Source organism: Temnothorax longispinosus, chromosome 7 (genome assembly GCF_030848805.1).
Source record: "Temnothorax longispinosus isolate EJ_2023e chromosome 7, Tlon_JGU_v1, whole genome shotgun sequence".
Lineage (NCBI taxonomy): Eukaryota > Metazoa > Arthropoda > Insecta > Hymenoptera > Formicidae > Temnothorax > Temnothorax longispinosus.
In genome coordinates this window covers 21,640,363-21,667,680 of record NC_092364.1, presented here as the reverse complement: position 1 = coordinate 21,667,680, position 27,318 = coordinate 21,640,363, and the positions used below count along the sequence as shown (strand labels likewise).

Below are 27,318 nucleotides of genomic sequence, written 5' to 3'. Positions count from 1 at the left end.
CCTCGCTCGTTTTACGATAAAAATAATTCGACATTTGAGTGTAAAATTTTTAACAATATTAACAATCGCAAGAATATCTTTTACTTAAAACACCATCTATGTCCATTGTTTTATAACGCTATGACGATATATTCGATATATAATAAATGCTTATTCTAATAAACCTTCTAGCTAGCAAATTCCTTAGCATTTTGTTTCTCTGCAGGGTCTGTGCATTTTTCTAGACATTAAATGCTAGATATTCGAAACTGTTAATTCTGCGCCTGTCTGCATCTGCTAATCTTTTAAACCATTTGCAGTTTTAATGACGTTTGCGCATAAAACTTGTGCTCGACATTTTGCAATCAAATGCATACCCATCAATCAATCCACGTGCAACATGAGAAAGTGCTCGAAAAAAAAAAACATCTATTGGAAATCATTATAATCGATTTAACGATCGCCGATTGGAACGCAAATACCAATCGCATTATGTAATTTCCTTGAAACTTATCTACATTCCATTTATGCAATCGATACATCGTGTGACGCGTGCGACCGTTTCCACGTGGACGAAGCGCTTAACTTAAGTGCAGGCACTAATTTCTGTGAGAAGGTCGTTTTAAACACGATCGTTAATATTCCGATAACATTTTTTACAAGTTGCATTTATTGCAACAAGTTTTTAACTAGTTTTAGCACATATTGTCCGGTAATCATTTGATAATTACACATATGATAAATCAATTATTAACAGTACAAAGAATCATTTGATAACCATGTCAATTAATTATTATTTTAAATTAGTTGCGTGATCAATTAATGCAAATATTTTAATTCATAATAAATATTCACAATAATTATTATTATTATTTACTGCATTACAATTTCTCAAACTTTTCGAGTTTAAAATAAAAATGTTAAAACATAACGCGTTATGAAGTTGACGTCGATAATTAAGTTATGCAAATTAGATTGCTCGTAAATATAAGTAAAATTCTCAATTAATTTCTTTGATCCGTGGATTCTATAAGAAAAAGGAATTCTTTCTCATTTAGAATTTTTGTATACATTTGTAATTAAAATTAGTGCTATTAAAATATGATTCTTTTTGTTCGTGCACGCGTTATTGCATTAACTTGCTCATTAGTCGAGCAATATAAAAGCAAGATGACTTACCAACTAAATGAAAGATCGCTCCCTCAAAAGATCCGACGTCGTCATGAAATAAAATCTGTCGCATGTGCCTGAAAAACCGGAAACGAGGGATAAATAGCTGCTCAAAAATTTACATGACATATCTGGAATTAATCACACTTGCGCAAACAATTTGCAATATTAAATTCGTACTAGGATTCGTGTAATTTATAGGTTTTATTGCGTTTGCATGCTCGAAATAATATCTCGTTGTCTTTCTCCTCCTCTCCCTTACGCCTTTCTTACTATTTAAAAAGATTTTGCGCCGAGTTATTGATAAAATAATTAGCTATTTACTGAAATCCCATCTAATATTAATTACTGACGTCCCCGATAACGTGGATAGCGTAATATCTCGATTTTCCGCTCGTATCTCGATCGGAAGCGACATTGTCATCCAGGAAACCGGGACGGTTTCCTGTCACCGCAACGACGCAGTCGTTTGCGATGCGTTTCTCGTCCGAATGTTACACGAGAGGTTTGCGTTTGCAAAGGGCAAAGATTACGCGTTTGCGTAGGGTGACATAGGGTACGGCGGGCACGCTGGGATTCATCGCGGGGTCCCCGGAGAGTAGACGCAAAGGAGCAACGTCGCAGCCGTCGCAGGGACGGGGATCCCGAGCCCTAACCTCACCTGAGGGATTCCCCCGAGGAGTCGCCGTTCTCTCAGCCGGCTCTCTCTCGACCCGCGCGCGATTATGTAAGTGAGAGCCACGTTCCCCGCCCGCGATTACATGTCTCACTGACGTCGACAAGGCCGCGATGGAGGAAGACGACGACGTCGACGGCGGCCGCAACAACAAAGGAAAGAGTCTCGGCACCGTGCGTCGAAGGACTCGTCCCCCGCCGCCTCGTCACGGACACGTCTTTCTTTCTCGCCGCGTCGTTAGTGCCGTCGTCGTCCGCCAGGCGGAGCCCGGCAATGGCGCCGCGATCAGCTGATCGTCCCGAGTGCCCCTGCCCCGACTCCCGCACTCCCGCGCACGTCACGCACGTGCGCCGCACTTTCTCTGCACTTTAAATGTACATACGTATACATAATAAATGTGTAGATTTGGAAAATACATATACAGAGGATCCGTAGTATGTTTCTTTTTTCTTTCTGAAGTGCTGGAATGTAATTTATCTCGCTGGAACAAGGATGCGGTGATTAAAAGAGATCTCATGGCTTGATTTAACCTCCTAAAATACAATTGCATTTTGACACGTTGCATCGGTGAAGGAAGAATCAAATAGGTGTCTTGCAGGCTTCGGTATTCTTTCGATTTGGAAGTCTTTAGCGTTGCTGTGATCATGTCGACGACGCTGGCATTACCGCAAAAGAAATATTACAGACAACGCGCACATTCGAATCCCATAGCCGATCACTGCATCGAGTAGTGAGTAGTTCTCTTTGTGAATCTCTCGTCAATATTACAAGAGTAATATTACAAGAATTGCCGTCGTTACCGTCTGCTATTTATTGCAGCCCGATAAAACCAGGCTTAATGGATTGGAGCGCCTTGTATCCACAGCACTTTCGGAGCAACGCTGAGCAAACGCCAGAGACACAGAAACTTGTAGAATTTGCAGACATTGGTTGCGGCTACGGAGGATTACTGGGTAATTTGTCTTTTTTCTTCTAACATATTACCGAAAGATCAAAGTAATCAATCGATCGAATTAATCCTCAGTTACCCTGTCCCCGATGTTCCCGGATAATCTGATACTCGGTATGGAAATCAGAGTAAAAGTATCAGACTACGTTACGGATCGCATCGCTGCCTTACGGTCACAAAATCCCGGCCGATACCAGAACATCGCCTGCCTAAGAACAAACGCCATGAAGTACCTGCCAAATTATTTCTACAAAGGACAGGTAAACAAAAAGTCTTGATTATTCGATGCATGATGAGAGGATAGAATGGTCTGCATATTAATCCACATCTTTAATTTGCGTAGCTAAAGAAGATGTTTTTCCTGTATCCAGATCCACACTTCAAAAAGTCGAAGCATAAATGGAGAATAATAAACAAGTCTCTGTTAGCGGAATACGCTTATGTTCTAGCCGAGGGAGTAAGTATCGCTTGGTTCGTTACATTATTACTTATATAAGACTAATTTTGTAAAATTATTATTACGTAGGCTGTTGTATATACCGTGACGGACGTGGAAGACCTACATAAATGGATAGTTCAACACTTCCAAGAACACCCACTGTTCGAAGAAGTTACCAAGCAGGATTTGGTAAGTGCAACTGTTTATTTCTTTTTTCCTTATACGATGGTGATACTGACAAATTTTGTCGATGGCAGGCGGCAGATCCTGTAGTGGAAAAATTATATGAAAGCACTGAAGAAGGCATGAAAGTCACCAGGAACAAAGGAGATAAATTTCTGGCCGTGTTCAAGAGGATCGCGGATCCTTATGTTGCAACGAATAGCTAGCAGCGGCAATTCCATATAATTGTCCGGCTATTGTATATAATTACACGGCGAAGGATATTCTGGATGAAGGTACTAATTCTGGCACCAAGGAGGGATGTCTGTCTTGATGTAACAACCACGTTTCTAAAACAGATCGTAAGAAATAAAATTAATTATTATTTTTTAAGAATAAAATATGTCTTATAATACCTCGTCTGATTGTCTTTTTCCTGCTCACGCTGGGTACCATGTTCAAGTAGTCTGTGTGTCTGACATCTGTATGGTGAACTAAATGGGCTGTCTTCAAAGCGAATTCTTCGTGCATTATGACGAATAACATCTGCAAGATAAAGTCGATCGATTAATTAATGCTCCTTTAATAAATACCGAATCGAAAATAAAGTACCTCTTCAAATATACGATTAATTAACGCTCGCGGTGGTGAAATGTACGATCTCTGTATCAATCTTTTTCTTTCGCGCAAACTCATTCTGAATTGCGAGTAAAATAAGTTCGATTCTTCCCGTAAAATATCTTGCATTAGGTCTTTGAACAATTTACTATTGACTATTTCCCTAAAATGTAACGAAGTGTATCAAACTATTAAAGACGTTCATTTTCAACTAATTAATCTTAAATTATCTTGCTTATTATTGCTTGCTTATTGCTTATAATATTTATAAAAATTAAGTGTTTTACCACAGTAGACCTTCTATAATGAACGAAGACCGACTAATATCTTCTTTCCCGAATGTCATTATTTTCTCATTTTCTTCCTCAAGGCATATTCCTTTCGGCGGTGCACTTGTTAGCTCTTTCATTAGGCTAACTTTCAGAAATTTATCTTCCATACTATATACCGAACATTGAATCGTTATGATTTTGTAAAACGGCTGAGGTTTTTCCAATTCTATTTTTACCGGTAATTCCTTGAGATACAAATAAATATATAAATTTAGAAGCTTAAAGAATTTTCTACCAATTTTACATTATAACTTTTTTAAATCGTTTTTAAATTCCTAAAATTTTACAGGGAAGTTTCATATATTTTATTTACTGGAACGCTGATGCCTTTTTCTGTGATAGTAAACTGCCCTTCCAGTTCCTGGGATAAGCCTTCATGAATATACACACTTCGTTGATAGACCCGCCTTTGGCTGGCATTAATAAACTCGCAAGGTATATCAATATCAATTATGCAAGGGTATCCTTTCGTGTATATAGTTACACGAAAGCTTTTAACGGACATTGGCTTTATCAAGCCTTTTCGCGGAAAAATCTCCACGTGAATTATTTCAGATATCTCACGTCTGATAGTGATAAAGAAATATTAATTCTATTTTGCTTTGACCGATTAATAAAAAAATCTTTTATAGCTCATATAGTTTAATTTAAGCGGAAAAGGAATACCTTTTCCATTCGTAGGCGAGTACATCTTGCACCAAATTATTGTGCATCATAACCATTTTAACTACATGGCTGTGTGTAGCAATGTGCGAAATATTTATGCAGTCAGTACTAAAGTATACAGGAATATTTTCATCATCCTCGAAGTTACGTTCGCATGGCACATATTCTCTAATTGTTGGTTTATGTGGCAAGGAGGATTCACCTACGACTGTCAGTTCTTCCTCTTCGTCACCCAGAGTCAAACGCAACTTCCCCTATTGAGAAAGGGATACACCAAATGTATATTTTTATTTGGAGAAAAATATTTATTTATTAATCATATTCTATTAAATTTGTTATACATATATATATTTATATACATATGTACTTTAAATATGCCGAATTGCCTTGGCTGAAATTTTAAAAGAATCGGGACAGAAGTGTGTGGATTCGCGATTACGTGTGGAATCGCGCAGGAAAAAACCTTATAGCAATATTCCTGATTTATTTCGCGCATTGCTTTCAGGCTTATGGAAAACGGAATGCTATGATTCGTACCATTATGCACCCAACACACCTGAAAAATTTCTACCTGAAAAATTTTCATGGACGTTATCTAATCTTTAAATGCAACTAAAAACAACCTGATAGATAGGATCCTTCTCTCCAAAGAAAACAGGCTGGAACTTAAAATGCGTGCCGTATAAAAAGTGGAGCTTATTATCAGAATCAGATAAACATTCAATCATTATAATGAAAAAAATATGACGATTATCTCCAAGGTCCAAGTCCCACTTTGCCTCGGTTTTTCCTAATAATATGTAACGCAGCTCTAGAGTTATCCAGGCTTCTTCTCCTGGCTGCGATTTATTTAAATATGACAATGATAAATAAATTAAATTAAAATATAAGAAAAATAAATCAGAAAAATTACTGTAAAACTACTGTAAAGGGTTATACTTTCAGATTTCCCGTTTTTGGCTGTACAGAACACACTTTCCTATGCAAACAATCGTACTTCGCACGTTGAAATTTGAAGCCTTGGGTTTTTGCAATCGGCCGACAAGAACAGAGCTGCACTCTTTTAATATTCCATGAAGCAATCACTGCAGCTGCGTTTGTTAGAAGCAATTTTACGGTAACCGGACTCTTTTGTAAAACCATTACCGGGAAGTTTATGTGCAGTGTTTGTGACATTTCCGGTTGCAAATCTCTAAGTAACATATTAAGCCTAGAAATGTATGCACACACTTGCGATTAAAACATTTATGAATTGTGTTTATATAAAATCGAAAAAAAAAAAACGTGAAATTCTATGTACGTATTCATTTTCATCAGTTTCCAAAGGAAAACTTTGCTCACGTCCGGGTAAGGCCCGTAACATTGCAGATCCGTTACCTACCGTTTTATTAAAAAAGGACGATCATTATATTTGTTACAATTATATTATTTCGTCAAATCATTACAATTACAATTATATTATTCAAAAAATGCGCTTCTATTGGCAAATGCTATTTTAAAAGAATACTATTTGCGTTTTACCTTCAAAGTAGGCAATATACATAAACAGCACACTTTACAGATATTCGTCGGTTTCTGACTTGGAATCAATGTGTCTGTATCAGAACTCATTCTCACAAAATATTGAACGAAAAATTCGTAACAGCCCGTCGCAGTAGGCGTGATAGAAACAGTAATGATTTTATCTTTTCCGGCAAAAACGGTATCTGCGATCGGATGTATTTTTACATCATGCTCTATATTTCCGATTGGCCAGTCGCAATGACTACACATCATTTTATAATAGATATTTACGGGGCTCGAGTTAAATACGTGGAAACTTAATTCTCTTGTATCTTTGTACGCCTGAATTCCGAAATTTAATTCATCCGGCGCTGACTGGAGAACATAACAGGATCCAGCATTGAAATTATTTATTACTTATTTTATTATATGTCTATTATTTTATTATTCGCTAATTAATTTACCACAAGAAAGCCAAATTCGCATCTTCCTGTTACATGCAATGTTACACAGACGCTAGGCCCGACGGGAGTTCCGTCTCTCAGTACGACTAATACACAATTTATGTCAAATTCGTAGTCTCCAAGTATTGCAGGGCAGAATAACCACTCATGAATAACAGTACCATTCGAGCAAATTTTGCCATTTCCATTTCGCATCTGAAGTTCCGGCACCACGTTAATAAATTCATATCTGAAGGATCGGTATTAATCAAAGACAACCATTACAATAATCTAATTCCTACTTACTCCCCTAGAAATACTTTTAATTAATTTTTTGTAATAATAGAAAAAATTAGGCACGTATAATTAACGTACAGTTTTTATATTTTAAATTTAATTCATAGCAAAACTATTAAGCAATTTCGACACATTATGTGTTGTTTGCGTTGGTGCATTTTACATTATGTTACATTATGTAATCAATTTTTATTACTTTATAGGTTTAATATGTATTCTACGGAATCAATATTAATATCATTATAGAAATTTACTGTATTGTGTGTCGAGTGATATTTCGCATACAGAACTGTTGTTGACTTTGACAGCCTGGAAATGTCGGCGCGAAGCACATGATATTCCGATCGCTAAAATTGACATTCGCGTATTCTGTATATCCCTGAAAATCTATGAAACATTCCGACTTGGTATTTCCATTAAATCGTATCGCCCAACGTTCCATATAAACGCGTTCGTCGTCAGTTCCGGGTAACATGCCGACTACAATGATCTGATAATCTCTGAAAAGAATGACAATGTTTCGTTGAGGGGTAGAAACTGAAAATAGTATTGAACGACAAAAATATTGATATAAAAAATTGTTTTAACTATTTGTAAAGAGTAAAAATGTCACGTGAGTGTAAAAATAGTAGATAACATTGCGGTAAATTATTTATATGATACGCGCAGCGCGCGTCTGCGACGAGATTTCATGCTAAACCAGAGTAATTAGGGCGATATAAAATTTTATATTAAATCCAAGTTACTGATGAATTATTCCCATCATTGGCTTCACGACGAAGTGGCTCGATGCCGGTGGTACAAAATGGTACATTAATGGTAGATGGCCGTATTTTCTTATCAAAAATGTGGCGTACGTCGGCGACGAGGGTATGCAAGGTGGCATCTTAACTACATGAGGTATCTCGTACTGAGGAATCCAACCGTCGGAGCAAACGGGGAAGGAGTGACCTGTGTAAAAAAGACGGATTGAATTAGGTAATCGTGACGTTATGCAAGTGCGAGAGACAGAGAAAGACAGAAAGAAAGAGAATGTATGCACCGATTAGCCGTACGGACATGATTGTAGGAAATTCCAGGGTTTCTTTTCTAGAGCGGTCTTTTTGTTGCTCGACAAAAACATCTCCGACGAGGTCCCTTGTAAAAAAACTGCTACCTCGGTTGGGACTAAACGCGACTTCGAACAAAGCTGTCTGGCTTGCCGGTATCTTCGCGACGGCAGGTGTTATGGAAAAAATTCCTTCAACATCTACATACAAGATAAATTACCAATTAATTACTCAATTTTACTTTCTGCGTCCGTTAAAAATAATTTTACAAGTTAAAAGTCAAAAGATAAAACATATATATAGAAATAAATGTTACTAATTTGATGAACAGAAACCTTGGTCCCATTTAATTAATACGTCGGACTGGCTGTGATTAGTGAGACACAGAGTTTCCGGAATTTTTCGCGCAGCGTTTTCCTCCTCCACTTCGGCCTGACCAAAGTCAATGCAATTCTTCGACGAAGAGACCGTAGGTAGATCTTGCGTAGCGACGACAGTATCGCTGGTATATCCTTCAAAGCCATTTTTCAATCTCGAAGGATAATTAAATTGACTCTGTGTGGTCGTTTTACGTAACGCCGTGCAGCAATAGCCGTATAACTCTATGATAATTGGTTTCTGTAAAATGTATTATCGTGAATTATATCACGTACGCATAAAGAATTTTTTATATATTGTGTGGATCATAAACGTCCTGTTATAACGCCCGGAGTCGGCAAACTTTTTCCATAAAAAGCTAAATAGTAAATATTTCAACGGTCCAAGAAGATATTACGTAATATTAAAAGATTATAGAGAATTATAGAGAATGATAGAGAAAACATAAATTTTTTATTGACAATATTCAAAATGTAATGAAATAATTGCGCGGACCGCACGAAAACAGCCAGCCGGCTAGATTTGGGTCGTATAGTTTGCCGACCCTTTACTCCAATGTACGAAGGGTCGCGTGCTCTAATAAATATGGAAAATTCAAATTTACTCATTACATGATTCAGGATTAAGCACGGAAAGTGGCATGCGTAGATCCCATCTTCCCGCGGCGCGAAGGTAATCGTCACGCACTTGCGAGAATGGGGCTCGATATATCCATGCTGTGGATTTACTTCGAATGGTCGCCGAAGCGGATCGACGTCAAACATGAAAGTCGCCGTAGCTTTCGAATCGTTGACGAGTCTGATCCGTTTCTTCGCCTCGCGATTCTCGCACGTGCACATCATGACTAATCTCGTGGCGGACGAGGAGATCAGGGGTCCTGCACGAACGTAAATGATCAATCCACGTCACACGGTGACGAACGTTCGTCGTAGACGTACAGTCGCAATTTCAGGACACGTGTTCGGATAATTAATGACTCATAACTCGAATTAGACGGAACTTATCTGTGTCTTAATTTATTCAGTTTCGGGTGACGTATATGCTTTTCAACAGAAAGATAATGCTCGCAATTATCTCTTCTCGAACCTGCTGACGTCTGTCGCGCTTTGACAATTTAGCCTCTGGAAAGTCAAGCTAATCAACTGATCGTGAAATAAAAAGCAGAAAAAATTGATGAAGTTATAAACTAATCGAGCGCTCCGGTACTAAAATTAAGAAATTTTTAAAAAGGCGGACGTGATCGGTTTGGCTTCCGAAAGGCTCAGTCAATCATTTTTACTCCAACGAGAATACATCGTCGAGGGCTTGCGGAGTTCGGCAAACGGGCTTTAATGAAAGATCCTTTTCTTGAACGACGACTGCTAATTGAAAGGAATTCCGTACCGATGCACGTTCCACGGACTTGGATCTCCGCGCGTTCACCAGCTGAGTCCACGATCGTAAAGTAATCTACGTTTACGGCGAACGGCACGAACGGTCGATAGTATATTTTGCACTTGTATGTCTGGCCGGGAAGCAGAGACCACGAGTAGCCGCATAATTCGAACACGTGGTCCAGCGGATTGGTAGTCGCGTCTCTTCGGGCCTCGTAAATCTGTTCAATCTGCATCATTATTGATATACTTAATCAGTCTTACGGCAACGTGAGAGTGTTCTACTAGGTGACGAATCAAAATAAAAATTTAAAACCATCTACTTTTAACTATTCAGATCGCGACAGGATTATATGCCATATGCTTAATCTATCTTTTTAAATACTTAAAAATCATTTTCTAGCGCTCAAAACGTATAGCGAGGAAGGAATGTAAGTACTTTCTTTTTAAGTTAAAAAATTGATATTTTAATTATTTTCAAATGCATCCTCTCAAGTTAATCAAAGCTTGATCAAAGCTCTTGTGTTTAACTTATATTATCCTGATTTTATCCATACAGTTCTAAGAAACAGAAAAAGATTAAAGTTAATTTGTATTGATAGAAATAAACATCACATAGACGTAGGTAAGAAGTCGAGAGACACTAACGCAACTTTCGTTGACTATCTCTAGCCACTTGACAGCTGTGGCGCCCGTTTCTACTTCTCCGAACTCCACGTAGATTTTTCTATTCGCTTCGCAGCGCATTTTCTCTTTCTATATTTAATTATCGAGAATATCGAACAACATTTATTTCTTTCTTTCTCCCTTTCTCTTTCGCTCGTCGCTCCGAGACGCTCGACGCGCAGGATCTATCGTCGAGGTCTCGATCGCGCGATCGATGTCTGTCTTCTCGAAGACAGCGGCGTCGATCGACTCGTCACTCGTCGGGAGGTCGGGGGACTCGGGACTTGGGACTTGTTTGGTTACCCCCGGGGGGGATGGATGGGTGACGCATCTCGTGGTAACAACGTCGCGCAATTTCTGCTCCGGGCACCGCTGCTGAAATCCACGGAAGTAATCTCTCGTCGACGTTTCACACGGCGTTTCTCCGTGTCAACGCTCCTCGCGCGTCCTGTATGGCCCTGTGGTGACACCCAGGTCCGCGCGGTCGCGACCCGAAGATGGCCCGGGACGCGGGCGTCGTCTACCTGCTGATCGTGATCGCGCACCTGTGCTCGTGCGCGCGTTACGCCAATTATAACGAGTGTAAGTCCGAGTCGGCCAGCGAGAAAAGATTTCTCTGTCTCTTTCTTTTTTGCCATGTGTCGCTTAACCTCACCTCTACGTGTTCCTTTTTTACAGATCGCCTCGAGAGCGATAGGATCTGTCACATCCTGAACAAGAAGCACACGCTCGACATGCTTAACGGCGCCGCGGCGATCGTCACCCCGCATCACATGTTCGACCGCTGGCTCGTCAACGCTGATCGCCACTGCAGGTTCGTCTTCAGGACCGGCAATAGCGAGGGCCTCTTCGCGGTTGTTCAGAAGATGGCTTTCCGTCGCGACGGTGATCGTTGTATCGATTACGTACGGGTGAGTATAGATAAAGACAATTGCAATTAGATAGCGTGCGGCATCAGACTCTTGAGTCTTGACACAGACCTTTTCGTTTCGTTAGTTCAAGAGAAGCGACGGTCATTACACGAAACAGATCTGTGGGGATATAGATCGTAGCCAGACAATGTATCTTCCGGTTCCTGAGCCCGAGAACGATTCGGATTACACGAATGGTAGCCGGTCATACAATTATGATATGTATGCGGAATATGATCCTGTTCGACATTCTGTTGCACCATGGAAACCATGGAGTACAGAGATTGCCACAATAGAAACTGAAATATATATTTCTAAGGAAAAAGTGCCAGACGGACAATCTTTGGATCTTATTATAGCTTATACCCCATACAAAAGTATGTTCCTTTAACACATTTATATTGAATGTTACATATAAGGTCCGTTTTCTGTTACTGAACTGGCTGTACTAGTTCAGAGTTTATCTTTTTCCTTCCAATGTGGAGTAAGAAAGATAAATTCTGAACTAGTGCAGCCAGTTTAGTTACAGAAAACAAACCCATAGATTGATAACATAGATCTTATTGATAATCTATTTGTAGGTTGCAATCAGGCAGATTCCCAGGAATACAAGCTGGTCGGACAGAACAATTGCATTCGGAAGGAATACCTATGCGACAAGATCTACAACTGTCCTGTCGGCATATGTTTGGACGAGGAAAATTGCGTGGTCAACGATCGATATCCCAAGGACGATACCGCCACGAAAGTCACCGTAGGAGCGGTCACTACCATGATCCTCTGTTTCATTATCTTCGTTATGTGTCTGTGGATCTGCAAGAAATCGCAAAAGTTGTGCTGGTCGTCGGATTGCGCTGGCCCGAACGCGTGCTCGCGGCCGGTTTCCTTGCCGGACGCCGACGGAGGCCAGGGATCCAATCGCGCGGTGCCGACAGCTCCTATGTTGGAAGTTGCGGTGTCCTCGCCTGTTGCGGACAAAGATCTGCCACCCAGTTACGACTCGTTGTTCCCCGAACAGAGTAATCCTGCCAGATCGTAAGTTATTGAATCCGAGGATGAACTGAGTTTGCATTAAACATACCGTCTAATGTTTTAATTAGACGCTGTGCGTTGTTACGCACCTGATGACGTAACTAGACCGATCCTTCTCTACACATACACTGTTCTTCAAAGTGCGAGCAGGATTTTATTATGAAAGAAAACGCTCTGATAAATTGGTAAATTAAATGCATGCATCAGTTTCGATTCTTCATGTAATCAATATTTCCTGGCAGCGTGAGTTAACTCGCAGCTTCAGGATGCTATTGATGCTATTGATAAATCAGTTATGACTGTGACGTGAAGCTACGCGACATTAACTACTGTTCTTTGTTCGTTCTTTGACAATGGATGAAGAGAGTTAGTAAATCAATGAATTGCATGCATCAATTTCAATCATTTTGTCCAAAGTAATTCCTCATAATTGAAGCATTGCTGCTCATCCACCGTCCACATCCAATTGCGCCACTGCATGCAGCACATTTATATGCTGTACTGTTATAGTACTGTTATATCAACACCATGTTCGTTGTTTCTTTTTATATATTATGAGATTATACGAAATGCAGCGGTTAATAGGTAGCTCAGTTAAGTTTCTTTTTCCTTATATATAGCTCCAAAGTTTTCGTTTCTTCACTGCAACCTCATTGAATTATGACGTCAGAAACGAGAAATAATGTGATCAATCATTTTTTTCTTGCAATATACGCTGAAGTAAATTAGGTTTTTCGTACGCCATTATTAGTGTTCAACAGCATATTGCAAGAAAAAAAGTTTGACATAACTTATGATTACAGTGAAAAAACAGTAGTCTTAAATGTGAATTTCTACGTTTTGTATTATTTTCTAATATTTAAGAAATAATACTACTAGAATTTTGTTCATCGATAACGGCAACGAAGAAATAGAGGCCTCAAAACAGCTTCTTGGTATTTGATGAAATATTACAATTCTGTATCAAAATAACGGTGCAGTATTTTTTAAATACGTTAATTAAATTTACAGCTACATCTCATCAGTTTTACATCTGCGTTAGTTTCCCTTATTTAAGTTATTTTATTTGCGACAATATTTGATATAATGATAATTCTCTATATATCTCGAAAAAAAAAAAGAATCTGATGAGATCTGTTGTGTTCATAGACAATTGTGGTATGTGAACTCGCTATATTGTAACATACTTTGAGAATGGTACGCCTTACTTGAGTATGCGCGACATATAAATATATAAAATAATTTTTGTACGTATATAAAGCATAAAAATTTTATATAATGTATACAAGTACTGGACGTGTGCGTATATTTTTGGAGATTAAATATTATGTCTCTTTATAAAATGTATGTAATAAAATCATGTAAATATTCCATTTGTGATAATAAAAATCTATGTGTATATATACATACATATAATCAAATGGTTGCAATTTATTTTTTGTCTTCAGACTCCTTAGACGTATGCTCCAGTAACCATAGGTAATCGTTGATGATATGATCGATCTCAGCTGATCCAGTTCCCAACTGATGATTGTCATCGTACACCAGCATCCTGTAATGTCAAGTCTCAATAAGCGATGCGAGATTTTTATATTCTTCATGTTTAGTTTAAACACGAATGCCAACTTACTTAGCTTTCACTTTATTAATTCTGAGTCTGTTGTACCACATCGTTCCTTGAGAGCATGGTACTCGTAGATCTTTCGTTCCAATACAAATCAAGGTTGGTGCCTTGACCTTATCGACATGCACTATGGGCGAGCAATTCCTCATTTTCACAAACACGTCGCTGTCATTGGGCCAAGGACCGGTAACAATGTTGAAAAGAATACCTGCTTCCACAGCGCACCTGCAATAAAAAAAAAATTAAATCACGTTAATGATAATACAGAATAAAAATGACGCGAATACAAACATGTTTACCTAAACCGTCGTCATAAATAATTCATGAAATTTATATAAAAAGAAAACTATGCATTTCAGTCAAGTTTAGACTAATCGCGACTATTGATACATTTGCATTGATACACGTAACGATTAAGCTTACACATTATGAAGATATGCTATTTTCTCTTCCTTAGTCAGAGCATTGCGACTGAAATACCAATATGGAATATTGAATAATTAGGACGTGAGGACTATCGTTATTAGGTATTAAATATTTCTTTACCAGTCTGGGATGTCAGATGTACCGAACATGGTAGCGATATCGATTACAGGATTTTTTGCAATTACTGCTTTAAACAGATCCTAAAATGAAGACAGCTTTTATATCGATATTCAAATTAATGGATTGTGATACAAATTTATAGTTTGACTCGCTTACTGGAGCTTGCCCACTCAAATGTGCTACCAAGAATCCACCGTGAGATCCGCCATTAAGTCCTATGCGTTTAGGATCGAGCCAAGGATATCTCTTGATCGCTTCCTGCGTAGCAGTTATGCAATCCTTCACATCCACGTTCCCAACTTTTCCTTGAAGATACTCCACCGTCGCGCTGCCCATTCCCGTAGAACCACGATAGTTCACTAGCACTACCGCAAAACCTGAATTATACAGAATTAGTATAGCAAAACTTTTTTAAAACGTTATATAAAGAAAAAGTTACGATTTGTATGTTACCTGCTGATATCAAGAAAGAAGACTCGAGAGAAAATGTATTTGCAAAATTGCTATGAGGTCCTCCATGTGGTATAACTATAAAAGGTACCGATTGATCTTTACCACTCTTTGGTCCGAAATAAATATAGTTGAATTGCTCTGAAAAGTGGAGAAACAACATTCAAATAGCTGCATCAAGAGACATTGCGCTAACCATAGACTTAGGAAGTCTATGTTGCTAACGATAATACGATTCACTTACTTATACTGTCATCGTTATCGTAACTATATTCATTAGGTTCATATATAATTTCTTCAGGACCAGGAATTTTTATTGGAAGTGTAATCGCACTTCTGGGAATATCTCCATTATTTGCCGCTTCAATGTTAAAACGACCCGCCATAAGAGTAGAATATTGCATTAAAGAAGTGTTCACAAATGCAATCACATCTCCCTTTACATCCAGTATAGAAAGACTGCTTCTGTCGTTTCTTATCTCAGTAATATCTTTCGTTGCTGTAAAGACAGTTTATTATTCTTTTTAAATGACAAGAAAATATATTTCATTAAATCATAGTTTAACCAATAAAGCGTTAGTTTCTTACTTATATTCACGATGTACGAGACGATGTTGTTTCTTTGAGGCGTACTGAAAAATAAGTATTGAGAATCGTCACTCCAACAACGACGAGGTAAACGACCATATATTCCATAAAATTGTCTGTTTTGATTAATTGTTTTACTTGTTCGCACTGCTTCCACGATCTCGTTATTCTAGATGTGAAATGGAACAATTAGAAACTCAAAATATTAAACATACTTTTCTTAATTTAATTTTCGACTTATAATTAATCTAATCATTAATGTATTGTAACATTACATGATCCTCCTCCACTCTCAAATCTCGCAACATAAGCTTGTGCACATTATGATGTGGAACGAGACCTGCTTCCCTCTGCAACCACATGAGATAATTTCCATCAGGGCTGATTCTAGGACTGTGCACAGCACATCCTTCATCAGACAATTTTCCTGTGTAACAAAAGTTATCATTTTTTTGCCATTTTATACAAGAGTCTTCCCTATTAATTATTTAAATATTCCTTACGATATTCTCCATTTTTCAATAAAAATATCCAAGAATATCTATTGGTGCACGCAGTAAGGCCTAAGTATAGTGGTTCATGCTTCCAAGCAACACCAATTACATCCTGATCTTTCGTCCAAATCACTTGACCGGGAGAAAGTTCATCTGGTATTCCAGATGAAATTGTAATGGTATCCATCGTCGTATCGAGAACAGCCACAACAGGTCGGTGTTTACCTACTAATTGTTCTCCCCAATGTGGTTTGTAGATATATTCATTACCCTGTATCAATAAGAAAAATAAGACAAGATATGTACATACAAATAGAACTCTATAATTTAAAGAAACAAGAAATAAAGTTTACCACTGTTGCTTCATCATCCTCTTTCTTCTCCTTATCTTTCTTATCCAATGATTTTTGCTTATAAAACGGTTCTGACTTAGGGAGCTTTTTTTCTGCTATGTACAGAACCTTGGTATTATCCGGAGACCATTCAAATGAACGAAATTCGACTGTAAAAGAAGCACGTAGTTAATATATATTTAAAATATTAAAAGTTTGAGATGGAAGGTAGATACGTCGAAACTTGTACCATCGGTGTAAACATCGCCGTGGACATCCAGAGCAGATAGATCATAATTTTTCACGAAATGTTGCTTATCCCAGATTTCTATGAACTGTTTTGTAGAATTATCAATTGTGACTTGCCGCAGTACAGCTCTACGTTCCTCATTCTTTGTCAAGGTGTACATCAACCTGTTCAAAACGGATACATCTAAAGTGTAGGCAATATTTACATTAAATATTCTACATCATCTGCTAATGACATCCAAATTGCTTACTCTGTGGTAGTATCAATTGGAAATTGGGTAGAATCTAGAGTCAAGTCTGAATTTAATTCGTAATTCTGTAAGAAGCGTTGATCCGTCTTCCTCTCCAGATTCCTCTGCGTCCATGAGGCCTGTATGAATAACTTGCCGCTCTTAGCAGTCAAGATCTGTGCGCTGCTTAAGGACGGATACGCAGCTAACGATTTATACAGCTTCACCAATTCCTTTACCTGCAAAGATATTCTCCGTGCATAATCATTTCGCGTAACTCTGCATTGTTTAATGCTTAAAAAAAATTACTGCAAAGATCCGTAACATGAGAAACCATTGCTTACCTCTCTTAATGCCATCCTGACTCTTGCGTGTCACGTTTCAAGGTATTTGCAAAGTACGAATGCTAAATGCACGTATGCAATTTAAGATCCTGCTTATATATCACACTGATAACGAGCAGATAACTGGCACAATTTATACTTTAAATGTCGCGTTATCTTTCTGTCACCGCGCAGCAATGAGTAAAACGCTAAGCAAAGGAAACCTGGAATATTGCATTACAACAAGTCGAACCGGTTATAAAAAGCGATGAATTATCGAACACATTTATTATATGTAGCATTTCTTTTCAAAAGTGTTTGGGATAGGACTAATATCTTACCCTGCGTCTCCAATTGATTGCTCGAAAGTCCAGATAACAAGGTTATATGAACGAATGGAATCCGACGCTACGTTACCGGCGTCATGTATATATTCTTCTTCTTCTTATTATTATGATGGCCGTCGAGCGCTGCTCAAATAAAGGCCAGGGCGAACCCGAACCAAGATGTAAATGAAACTATTTTATTATTTAAATTTGTGCAGTGTTTATTTATGCATTGTATATAAAGAATATACCAAGGAATACGTCTATAAAATTAATTTATAAATAATTTATAAATTATATTTTTATAATAAAATATATAATAACTTAAATAATACTTATAAGTTTATTTTATTTAATATTTTATTTAAATAATATATAAAAATATTAAATTAAATAATATATTACGTGATACTAATATATAAATTAAAATTTATATTATTATCACGTAATATTAATTTACAAAACGTGTCTCTTTAATTAAGAAAGAAAACGTTTCATGCGTACTCCACGGTGCGTATGTGTATTTTAATAGATATATATATTTTATATATATTTGAAGTTTATAAATTTCTCTCGCAATATACGGTATACAAAATTATAAACAGAACTCTATCCCAAATTTCGCCACGAAATTCTATACATATATATATCTATACTAAAATTTAAGTAACTTTAACGAAAGATTTTGTGCGAAATATATATCGCGGCAAAAAATGATAGACGTTCCATTCCTCGATTCCCGAATATGCATGTATATTACAATAAAATGTACACATATATTGGAAATACGTATGTAAAATTATAGATAAAACTCTTTTATATTCACGTCGACCAGACACCACCGAGACATAACGTAGAATACAGCCAGTTAAACCAGTGAAAGTTAACGAAAGATTCGGCATACGTTGATCTTTTATTGTTCGTTGAAAGTTTTCGGTATTTTTGAACCGGCCGCGGCCGCGCGCGTAGGCCGTGACGTCATGCGCCGCTCCGCGCCGCCGGCGCGGCGGATCGATACGGTGACGGTGACGTAGAGGCAGTGTAGGCACCTGCGCAGTCCGTACTAGCGGCGCGACCGTTAAACTCGAAAGCTCCGTACTTTGAAGATCGGCGCGTTTTCGACGTTGTTTCTGGCGATGAGCGGACTTGTCACTTGTTTCCGTCAACGCTCGGAGTAGTGTTACCTGCGTGAGTGACTCAGTTATCATTCTTCCGAGGAATTTCGCACAGGTAGGAAGTGTTTGTGCTCCGCGCGCGCTCGTCACCGATGACGTCACCGTGCTTCGTGCTGTTTTCGGAACGCGCTCGTTTCGGTGGTTGGCATTCCTGCTTCCTCGTTTCGCGGGCCGCGGGAATACGCGCTACGCGATCGAGTACCGCGCGCCGTGTGCCGTGTGTGCCGTGTGCCGTGTGTGTAAAACAATTTACGAGTGTATGAGGTGTTTATCGGAATGAACGTGTCGCGCGACGCGCTCACTCGAGACGTCGAGGCGGAGGTATGTATGAACGACTTGCTTTGCAGTTTCGCGCTGTGACATTCGCGAGTGATAGTCGGTCCTCCCGCCATGTCTCGATTCGCGAAGTGCGTGGCATTCATTTATTTCGTGTCGTGCTTTGAACGCTGACGTGCCGGACGTGTCGTGTGATTTAGCTCCGATTCTCTCCGTAGGGAAAAAGGGCTGAGTGATATTGATCGTGTCAAGTGATTCCGGTGATTCGATCGGTGATAACGGAACGCCGCGGCGCCGGCGCCGCGATACATCGCCCGTTCGTGAATGCTTCACAATCTCGGATTCTCGATTCTCGTATATCTCGCGTCGCGTAAGATTAGCGGCCGGCAGTCACGATTCTTCGTTGTGCATATTAATATAATGTAGTTATACTTTCGCGAGATTTACGAGTTTGATACCGTACGTACTGTGCATGAGTGCGATATTTAATTTCAACGGCGTATCTCTGATTAACAAAATGCGTGTTTTTATTAACCGTCCGCTCGACTTGCGTAGTATCGCCGGTAACGCGGTGATGAACGCGGAACGACGCGGAGCACGCGGCGTCGCGACTCCTTCAAATTTGCATGAAAAATTCATGTTACCCGATTTTATATTACAGAGTAAAGTACTTCCTTCCCACGGGTACGACCTTGGCGAGGTGGGAAGGCTCAGTACCCAGTACGAGGATTTTACCCAAGCAAAACTCTTGTTCTGCTTGGATAAAAATTCAAAGACGGGGAAGCTAACGTACCCTCGTCCGCCGATTTAATTGAATGAACGAACCGCAGCCGGTTCGTCGCGTTTGCATCGGGAGTGCCGCTCATAAGTAATCGGACTAAAGGACTTTTTTAAACGGGAGTGCCGTACAATATCGCGCGAGAAAGACTTTTAACAGAACATAGTCCGCGCGCGCGTGTAGTTTATCATCCGCGAGTGTTTCTCGCGAGTGTCCTGTGCGGTGAGACGAGGAAGCCTAAGTATCTCCTGAGAGGAGGAGGAGGCCTGAAAGAGGCATCGGGCACCGGCGGAGCAACCTTGGGGTGAGTATCATCTCTTATATTTGCGTAAAATTAATAGTTCTTTTTTATTTATTCGACGTGTTTTATCTCGATAAATTAAAAATACGTAGAGAAAAGATTATCTAAAATTTTACTCTTGTAAAGATCGTTTTCGGTGAACACAGATATACGTGTGTTGCTAAATATTTTATTGAAAGACAAATTAGTTGCGCGTAAAAATTATATCTTGAAATGTTGATCATTTTGAACGCTTCTTTAATTTGAATTTTATGTTTGTATGTTACAGTATCACCGTAGCTACGTGGCTGAACAACTCCGCCCGTTGCACATCGGCGTGGTGAGTCAGAATTTTTTTTATTGAGGTAACAAATCTACGATTAGTCAGATATAGAGCCATTGTATCTCGGAACATATTGACGTACGACAATAACGTACTCTAAAAATATTACGTCTCGTAGATTTGTTGTCTTAAAATGGATGGGCTAAAACTAATTACGGAAAAATATTTAATCTTGGTGTCAGTTCTTTATTGATTTATTGTGCACGTGTGCTTGAGGAAATACTCGCACACTTTGCACGCACGGAGCTCGCGAAGAGCTCATTATCGTTCATCAAACTATGTTGACGGTCTGCCGCGTTCTGTAGGTATAAATAATAGCTTTTGAATAAAATTTTTAAGTACATAAGAAATTAAATTTTCCAAATTTTGTTACATATATTAATTCTACTTTGAGTAATAAATATTTTAGAAATACAAAAGACAAAAAGTAAAATAATCTTCTGACAATTAAAGTAATGATTTTTGTAATATAAATATTTTATTTAGATTCCTTTAAAGAATTATTTTTGGCACTATTTTTCTCAAACAAAAGAGATAAGGAATAAGATATCGTGTTAGATGTTATAAAAAAAATATCTGTAGATAGGGAAAAATCATGACGTAGTTAGGATGTGTTTCATTCATACCCTTTATTTGTTTCCTTTCCACATGTTTAGCCAAGATTAAATATTATATAAATCGATGCAAGAAAGCAACAAATATAGATATATTTAGAATATCGGTATGCACAAAGAAAAGCGTAGAATATGCATAAATATAAATACATATGTATAAAAAGGACAAGAAATATGTTGGTCTTATTATGCAAGTTATTTTATAGAAAACATGATAATTGTTTTTAATTAATTAACTAAAATTTATTTCAATGAAGCATTGATTTTACCCTAATTTTTTGTAACCTATCCATCTATTTTTGATTGAGAACGTGGCTTTATACCGGTCAAGTAATATGTGACGTGAGATTCTAAATATTTTGTCGAGAAACGCTGAACTTTTTAAATTATTTTAGAATTGATCGTATAATACAATTATATATTCAATTTTGCATGCAGTAATATATATGAATATATTAAAAATAATTTTGGTAGAAAATGAAAAATATAACGAGATATATTTATATCAATATAAAAGTTTATAAAGATTTGCATATATTATTTATAACAACGCGATTATTCATTAATTATAATTGTGGGAAAAGTTTCTTTTTCTTAAATCTCACGTCATTTATTCTGTATATCTTATTTGATACATTTTCAAGATGCGTACCACATATACGGAGAAAACATTTGGCACATAAAAACAATATTTAAATTTTATATTATAAATGTAAAAAATGTAGAAAAATCGTTAAACACCGCACAGTGTGATATTTCGACAATCTAGGGGGACTTAATTCCTATTCCAAAAATAATGCGTCTTTTTAAACAATATATTGAAGAAAAATCTTTATAATGACATTTAACCCTCAAACACGGCATTTCCTAGGCTACTCATTAGCATGGCACATGAGTTAGCGAAGTTAGCGTAATCCAGAGTTTTCTTGTGTTAGTATCTAATGCACCAATTTTTCTTTTTCTTTTATTTCAGTAGTAATTTTTGCAAAACTTTTGCAAAATATAAGCAAATGTAGCATCAAATTTTGTTGTTGATTGTTTATGTTCAGCCCAAATATCGAAAATGGTCTAGCGCAAAACTAAAAGTGAAAGAATTGTTATGTTATATGGTATTATATAAAATGTTTACTAAATTTATATTAAAATAGAACTTATATATAAGGTATCTAGAAATTTGAAAATTTATTGCGATCGTTTGCGATTTTTACATTTCTCTTCAATTATAGAATAAATTTTCACAGTTTTGCGCTAGACCATTTTCGATATTTGGGCTGAACATAAACAATCAACAACAAAATTTGATGCTACATTTGCTTATATTTTGCAAAAATTTTGCAAAAATTACTACTGAAATAAAAGACAAAGAAAAATTGGTGCATTAGATACTAACACAAGAAAACTCTGGATTACGCTAACTTCGCTAACTCATGTGCCATGCTAATGAGTAGCCTAGGAAATGCCGTGTTTGAGGGTTAAATGTCATTATAATGATTTTTCTTCAACATATTGTTTAAAAAGACGCATTATTTTTGCAATAAAAATTAAGTTCCCCTAGATTGTCTAAATATCACACTGTGCACCGGTGGAAAATTAATGTACAATTAACCAAGTATTTCCTAGTGTGCTATCGATTAATGGTGCAATAAACATAAACGCCACTTTTAACATTGCAGAAAATAAGTTTAAAGTTATGTTATTATAAGTAAAACTAAATCTACGTTGCTTGCTTTATCTAATATTTATAATGTTATATTTGTACGTGCAATTTAAATGAGAAACTTGGATAATCTTTGTTTTGAGATACGATTCGAGTTATTAATTTCAGGATTCGTTGTTGATAACGTACAATGGTTGATTTTATAAATTATTTTAGAGCGCAAAGAATAGAATATCCAGCACAACATATTTATTTCTATTAATTTTTACATTCGATCACAGATTTTTTATCAAAACGCTGCTTGAGTCCATAAAAAAATAATAGTACATACTTCGTCTAAAAAAGTATTCCGTCAAGTTTTAAATAGCATTAGTATTAAGTTTTCGGACACTGAGATATAATACATTGTTTAACGGCAATGTCATGGGTACCCTTGAATCAATTTTTACCGAAGTTTCCTCGCACGATTCTACTTTGTATTTGCTCAAGATCATAAGCAGTGCTAACTTTATTTGTAAAAGCCCGAAGCGTTGACCTACAGAACATATAACAGTATAATATTCTATATTATTTTAACGAAGAAGAACTAAAGAAATGTATATTACTATCTTAATATATAAAGAGCTATATTAAAATTGATTTTCTTACCTATACATTCATGTGAGCCTCCTCCAAATGGTAAATAGACGCCTGACGGTCTCTCACGTTTGTTCCTTTTCTTAAATCGCTCTGGATCGAATATATCGGGATTGGGGAAATATTCCGAATCATAGTGTAGGCCAAGTATCGAGATGTAAACCGGTATATCCTCCTCAATTACAAGATCGTACTCCGGCACTTTATAATTTTTCATAGCTATGCAATTTAGGAACCCCAATGGCGGGTACATTCTCAAAGTTTCTGATACCACCATATCGAGATACGGTAATGACGTTTGTATCTAGTAATAATAAATAATGCATAAAAATAATTTTTTATTTAAATTAGAATTGCACAGTCAAATTTTAAGGTTTTCTCTTAATTTTTAGTTCACTTTCTCTGACTTAAAATATATTGTCTTTGCATTATAAATTATAAATATGTATAAAATTATATTTAAAAATATATATATTACTAAAAATAATTTATAAAAATAAAATAAAAAATTTACGAGAGGAAAATAGTGGATGATAGTCACATACCATGTCATAATGTAATTTTCCATTAGATTTCTCGAGTGGTTTGAAAAGTTCTTTTCGCAGAGTTTTTTGAATCTCAGGTTGAACCGCGAGTTGATACAACGCGAAGGCCGTAGTCGTTGAACAGGTTTCAAAACCAAATAAGAAAAAACTAGCTGCTTGTGCCAAAAGATCATCGTCATCGAATGCTGAAATTTAATACATCTTTAAAGTTTTGAAAACTCTCGATACTTATCGCGATTAAATTTGATTACCATTATTATTAATCGAACTTGACGGTTACTCTGATTTTGTCACCGTATATAAGCCGTTATGTTACACATCTTTATTTATATTTATATATAAACTTATATATAAGTATAAATAAAGTAAACGTAATTATTTCGCTGACTAAAGTCTTCAATCCTTTCTTCATAACTACTGTTCCTTTTGAGCTCGATCAGAATATTGATGAGGTCGTTTCTCTTCTCGCCAGACTTCATGCGCCTCGTCATTATCAACGAGAAAATTTTGCGCAGAAGAACGGTGGTATCTTTATCGAACATTTTTAGTTTAAGTAAACTAATTACATGTGGAAGGAAGAACATGTGGAGCATCTTATAGCCGCGATTATAATTATCTTCTAACATTCTTTTGCCAAATTCGCTGAAACATGAATCTTCGAACATATGTTCCCGTCGAGTCCATAATAAGCTGTGCTCCAGATCACATTCATACTTAATTTTGAACTTACATCCATTACATCTATTATTTGTCCATTACCTGCGGTCATATCATCAGTTGATTAAATCCGTTTAGCTGTAGATATTATACTGATTTTCGCATTTTTTTCCTGATCAGTTTGTTTCATTTAGTGATTTCGGCGCTTTTGACATGTTTCAGAAAAAGTGTAAAGAGATACTTGATATTTAATTGATGCACTAGTATCTAGTGCATATTATTCTGGCCGCAGGCGTATTGATGTGCAAAAAAAAAAAACAAATCAGTTCTTTCAGCTCTGTAATTTGTATAGTTAGAATGTGTATGTTTTCAGATAATCCTCTCGAATATATATGATAAGCATCCCTATGAAATGCGATCGGAAGATTTAAATCTGAAAAAGGAAACCATTATAGAACTGCTTATGTATACGATCATCGCGATATATGTAAGCGTGTATTATTTATATTACGAGTTGAAATTGTTGCAAATCGTACTATAAAACTCACCGTCGCTGAACAAAACGAGCGCGAATAAGAAAAGAATATATATATAAAGGATACTATCGATACATGGTATCAGTCATTCCATTCGATTCTAAGATGTCATAAGTTATGTTACAGAGAAAGAAACATAATTGTAAGTAAATCTACTAGGTCGATCGCTCGGCGAGTATAGCTTGACCGTATACGGTCGATCGTTAGTCTTTTTGTAAATGAGAGTAAGTGAATGAAAATGGCTAATATACATAGCTGTATATGTATATATTATATATATCATTGCATCAGCATGTGACCGGCTGCTCTCGTGGCTGCCTCCTACATATATATTTACAATGTCGACGAATAAAAGAAAAACCATCATTCTGCCGATGACGAAGAAATATTTGACAAAAATCCCTCTCTATATTATTATCTTTTTGTAATTAGCAGGAGATAAGCAAGTTATATTTCAGATTTAACGTTGGTAGTTGTAGAGCTATGATTTTAAAGAGAGAGAGAGAGAGTTGAGTAAACTCCAAGAGTTGAAATAAATTTTCGACTGTCATTCTGCGACAACTTGGGTACATTGAAATAAGAACCGAAGTTTTTCGTGTAAAAAATTATTTCTCGATTTATTCTTGCAGATTAGTCTAGAAATGGTAAAATGTTAATATATTAAAAATTTTTTAATGTGATTATACAACTTTGTTATCAAAAATACTTTGCCAAATCTTAATTAGCAGCAGTATTAATTTTTTGCATATTGAGATATATTACACCATCTAACGGTGTTGTCAAGCTTGTTGCCGGATCAGCTATCATCGGTATCATAGGCCGGTATTCATAATCAGATCTTATTTCAAGACCGTCTTAAGTAATATCTTAAGACGCTAATACGGCTCTGTGATTGGTTAATGACATCTTAAGATTGTACTTAAGATGGTCTTAAATATAAGAACCGACTATGAATACCGGCCATAGTCTTTTCGCACGGTGTCACTTCATATTTACTTAAGATTTTAATGAGCGTTAGTTTTATCATTAAAAGCCCGAAGCGAGTGCCTGCAAAATGCATAATAATGTAATATAACTTATCACATTATTCTAACAAAAAATAATTTGTGATTTTATTTTGTTATTTCGTAACTTTCCAATTAAAACTGTCAATTCTATAATTATAAAATCTAGTTAGACTAAAAGTCCCGAATAATATTGTTGCTATTAATATGACTTAATTGCTCCAATATTAATTCTATATATCGTAGTTTATCTCTGCTGGTTTCTTTATTTCTGATTTACGTATTGTGCAATCTGCGCATGTAAAAAATATTTTAAAGTTTGCGCTATTAAGTGTTTTCAAATTCAATTTTCAAGTTAAATGCAATTCGTTCATAATTCGCCTAAATGTAAAAATATAGACTTGTATAGCTATAGTATAAAGTATACCTTCAATTTTTTACTTATTCTAATTTTGCATGATTGGTAATATTAATCCTTTCTCGACATGACAGTTAAATTCGATTTCCTATACACACCTATACACACATGTGGGCCTTCTCCGAATGGGAAATAAACGCATGGCGGTCTGTTACGTTTGTTCTCCTCATTGAATCGCTCCGGATCGAACTTATGAGGCTCGGGGAAATATTCTGGATCATAGTGTAGGCCAAGCATCGGGATGTAAACTGGCGTGCCCTTCTCGAGTACGAGATTAGAGTTCGGTACTTCGTAAGTCTGCATTGCCATGCGATTCAGAAATCCTAGTGACGGATACTTTCTCAAAGTTTCCGACACCACCATATCCATCAGATATGATAGCGACATGATCTAGTAAAAAAGTATTTTTTTTATATATCGGAGATTTGACAAGTTCAAAAACTTGTTCAAAAATAAAATCGATAGACAAAAGAAGTATTTGATTCGGTAAAAGTCACCTATATTTATGTAACGCTTATCACAAAAATTATTCCGACGGAGCAGCATATTGTAGCAGATATTTGCATACCATGTCGTATGTGACTTCTCATGTGT

General features: G+C 36.8%; 6 protein-coding genes across 15 annotated transcripts in view; 2 read left to right on the top strand and 4 right to left on the bottom strand.

Annotated features, from left to right (window-relative positions):
* Arms (Ankyrin repeat-rich membrane spanning) overlaps window positions 1–2,017 on the bottom strand; it is a 34,116-nt gene extending 32,099 nt beyond the window's left edge. The window contains exons 1-2 of the mRNA XM_071783425.1: window positions 1,811–2,017; window positions 1,159–1,226 (exon numbers count right to left, since the gene is read on the bottom strand). The gene's annotated coding sequence lies outside the window, so the exon portion shown is untranslated. The remainder of the gene's footprint in view (window positions 1–1,158; window positions 1,227–1,810) is intronic.
* Window positions 2,018–2,108: 91 nt separating this feature from the next.
* LOC139816093 (tRNA (guanine-N(7)-)-methyltransferase) lies at window positions 2,109–6,074 on the top strand. Of its 9 annotated transcripts, none has more exons than XR_011732926.1 (8): window positions 2,109–2,555; window positions 2,645–2,778; window positions 2,850–3,034; window positions 3,118–3,231; window positions 3,301–3,402; window positions 3,471–3,737; window positions 4,615–4,760; window positions 5,937–6,074. XR_011732926.1 is itself a non-coding variant. In XM_071783439.1 (6 exons), exons 1-6 carry the CDS (start codon window positions 2,470–2,472, stop codon window positions 3,600–3,602), a joined length of 753 nt encoding a protein of 250 aa, XP_071639540.1. In that variant the 5' UTR covers window positions 2,109–2,469; the 3' UTR covers window positions 3,603–3,790. The 9 variants fall into 9 exon arrangements, 1 of the variants encoding a protein (XP_071639540.1); XR_011732922.1 differs by lacking the exon at window positions 5,937–6,074 and adding an exon at window positions 5,007–5,345; XR_011732921.1 differs by lacking the exon at window positions 5,937–6,074 and adding an exon at window positions 4,986–5,345.
* Window positions 3,678–10,816, bottom strand: LOC139816094 (cilia- and flagella-associated protein 65). Its single transcript, XM_071783440.1, has 17 exons — window positions 10,683–10,816; window positions 10,045–10,264; window positions 9,273–9,538; window positions 8,619–8,901; window positions 8,277–8,483; window positions 7,981–8,185; window positions 7,489–7,734; window positions 6,959–7,187; window positions 6,292–6,368; window positions 5,931–6,201; window positions 5,615–5,830; window positions 5,359–5,547; window positions 4,992–5,245; window positions 4,639–4,891; window positions 4,281–4,510; window positions 3,988–4,156; window positions 3,678–3,921 (listed from the first exon to the last, which is right to left on the bottom strand). Exons 1-17 carry the CDS (start codon window positions 10,779–10,781, stop codon window positions 3,751–3,753), a joined length of 3,585 nt encoding a protein of 1,194 aa, XP_071639541.1. The 5' UTR covers window positions 10,782–10,816; the 3' UTR covers window positions 3,678–3,750.
* Window positions 10,817–11,001: 185 nt separating this feature from the next.
* On the top strand, window positions 11,002–14,064 carry LOC139816091 (uncharacterized). Its single transcript, XM_071783436.1, has 4 exons — window positions 11,002–11,282; window positions 11,379–11,611; window positions 11,697–11,988; window positions 12,193–14,064. The coding sequence occupies exons 1-4, from the start codon at window positions 11,198–11,200 to the stop codon at window positions 12,648–12,650; spliced, it is 1,068 nt and encodes a 355-aa protein (XP_071639537.1). The 5' UTR covers window positions 11,002–11,197; the 3' UTR covers window positions 12,651–14,064.
* LOC139816089 (acylamino-acid-releasing enzyme) lies at window positions 13,900–17,962 on the bottom strand. Of its 2 annotated transcripts, XM_071783431.1 has the most exons (15): window positions 17,821–17,962; window positions 17,501–17,703; window positions 17,178–17,395; window positions 16,928–17,091; window positions 16,699–16,847; window positions 16,355–16,616; window positions 16,127–16,278; window positions 15,852–16,020; window positions 15,508–15,762; window positions 15,267–15,404; window positions 14,970–15,190; window positions 14,814–14,893; window positions 14,691–14,738; window positions 14,274–14,492; window positions 13,900–14,195 (listed from the first exon to the last, which is right to left on the bottom strand). In XM_071783431.1, the coding sequence occupies exons 2-15, from the start codon at window positions 17,513–17,515 to the stop codon at window positions 14,075–14,077; spliced, it is 2,211 nt and encodes a 736-aa protein (XP_071639532.1). In that variant the 5' UTR covers window positions 17,516–17,703; window positions 17,821–17,962; the 3' UTR covers window positions 13,900–14,074. The 2 variants fall into 2 exon arrangements, with proteins under 2 accessions (XP_071639532.1, XP_071639533.1); XM_071783432.1 differs by lacking the exon at window positions 14,691–14,738.
* A 5,200-nt stretch (window positions 17,963–23,162) lies between these two features.
* Window positions 23,163–27,307, bottom strand: LOC139816009 (cytochrome P450 6k1-like). The gene is made up of 5 exons (XM_071783299.1): window positions 27,293–27,307; window positions 26,823–27,114; window positions 24,110–24,294; window positions 23,577–23,868; window positions 23,163–23,463 (listed from the first exon to the last, which is right to left on the bottom strand). Exons 1-5 carry the CDS (start codon window positions 27,293–27,295, stop codon window positions 23,288–23,290), a joined length of 948 nt encoding a protein of 315 aa, XP_071639400.1. The 5' UTR covers window positions 27,296–27,307; the 3' UTR covers window positions 23,163–23,287.
* Window positions 27,308–27,318: the final 11 nt, after the last annotated feature.